Genomic DNA, 1,990 nt, shown 5'->3' with positions numbered 1-1,990 from the left:
TTGAAGTGCATATGCACACTTTATTATCTAAGGTAGGCAAGGAAAAAATCTGAGAGCAATAGTGAAGGTAACAGTCACTGAGTATAGACATTTTGACTTATTTGCATGAATTAATTGCAAACACATTCTTGAACTGTTTTCATAACACAAACACTCTTCTAAAATCAACTAGAATGCTGAACACTAGCAGCATCAATCTTTTTTTCCAGTAAATTCCTGTAGTTTACTTGAATCCGCCAGCTGCAGCTGCTACCCACTGCTGGACAGGAATCGGATCAGATCCAGTGATACTTTTGAAGTGAGTTACACCTTCTGGATCATTATTGACTGGTGAACCCGAGTTGATGCTCTTCATCACTTCAATCATTCCGTCAGCCTGCCAATCTTCTATTCCCATGTCCTTAACTCCCTTCTTAACAGCCTCATACGGGATTTGCACATATTTGATTTCTCTCCCAAGTGACTCACTAAAAGCTTTCATCGCCTCACTGTAAGTGAAAGCTTTAGCAGCAGGTTTCAAGGTCTTGTTCGCGTAGAGGCCAGGATTAGCTAAAACAGCAGCAGACGCCTTTCCTATATCACTGGCAGCAATGGGTGAAATACCAGCATCAGGATTTATTGCACCATACACTACACACCAAATTTCAATAAAAGGATTAAGATAGCAATAGTAATGTACATACCACAATCAACACAAATGCATGTGTTCTCAACTTTATAGACATATCCACAGTTTAACTGTAATTACGTAATTTAAAATTCATATTTTTGTAGAACACTAGAAAAGATGTCAAAATACTACTTTCACACGTAAACAAATATTAGGCCCTTATACGTTCAAAATCAAACCCTAGAGCGCAAAACTTAGAAATCGAAAATAAGAAAATACAATTTTAAAATTAAAGTTTAAAAATTAAAAATAAAAACTTAAAAATTAAAAATAAAAACATAAAAATTAAAATTGAAGATGTAAAAATTTTAAACTTAAATTTTAAAATTTAAGATTGAAACGTAATATTAGAATGACTCCAATCGAATTACCCGAGGCCCGGATATCCGGGCTAAAGATATAGTAGTCGACTGACGTGCCCAATTACTCATGTACTGACCCACAAGAAAACTTGTTTGACAGGTGTACTATGCTCAAAAATCCGTGCTCGCATTTTATTTTAAATGTATCAGATTTTAATGTACAGAAATGTACATCTAATACAACGAGAATTCCTCACAGTCACATGCATGCGGAACAGACTTCAAGTATACGTATGTAACAAGAAGTATTACAACAAAGTTTAAATGTTTAGATAAGTTTATAAAATGTAAAGTTGAATCTAATGTAAAGCCACGCCCACCAGCCAAAATTGGTGCGCGCGCTCCTGTCAAACAAGTAAAATTTCAATTTTGCAAAATTAGAGTTCTCGGTTTTAGAACAGGGTACATACCTGTGGATTGCTTTTTGATGGTTTGAACATCCGCCCAGAAATTCTCGAAGAAGAATGGCAGCCGAATAATCGTGTACGGCAATCCTAGGTTCTTCACGTGACTCTCTATTTCCGTAAACTGACGTCCGTACACGGTATCCTTCAAGTCAGCCACGAAGACCGACACCACCACGAGATGCCCGACATTCGCCTGTTTGCTCGCATTGGCTGCATTGATCGCAATGGCTGCACGATTTTTCGCTCTCGGAGTGACGACGTAGACCGTCGCGGCGCCGGTCGCTTTGATGTGGGAAGCGGCGTCGGGCGCCGACATATCGAGCGCGACCAGCTCGACTCCCTTCAGATCGCGCAGTTCGCCGAGTTTGGTGGGGTCACGCGATGCGGCTTTGATGACGACTTTGTCGGCGTAGGTTTCACTCAGACTCTTCACTGTCGCTTTTCCGACGTAGCCGTTAGTGCCGAGAACGAGAACAACTGGTTTTGACATGATTCCACAGCAATGAGGAGGCGAGGAACGGTGTGTACGACTGTACGAGTGAAAGGTGGCA

At 40.4% G+C, this 1,990-nt stretch overlaps 1 protein-coding gene across 1 annotated transcript; it reads right to left on the bottom strand.

Moving 5' to 3' along the window:
- LOC134195531 (nmrA-like family domain-containing protein 1) lies at positions 1–1,990 on the bottom strand. Its single transcript, XM_062664566.1, has 2 exons — positions 1,443–1,990; positions 1–630 (listed from the first exon to the last, which is right to left on the bottom strand). The coding sequence occupies exons 1-2, from the start codon at positions 1,927–1,929 to the stop codon at positions 224–226; spliced, it is 894 nt and encodes a 297-aa protein (XP_062520550.1). The 5' UTR covers positions 1,930–1,990; the 3' UTR covers positions 1–223.

Source organism: Corticium candelabrum, chromosome 20 (assembly GCF_963422355.1).
Source record: "Corticium candelabrum chromosome 20, ooCorCand1.1, whole genome shotgun sequence".
In the NCBI taxonomy this organism is placed as follows: domain Eukaryota; kingdom Metazoa; phylum Porifera; class Homoscleromorpha; order Homosclerophorida; family Plakinidae; genus Corticium; species Corticium candelabrum.
Note: the sequence above shows the minus strand (reverse complement) of the source record. Positions and strands in the feature narration are given on the sequence as shown.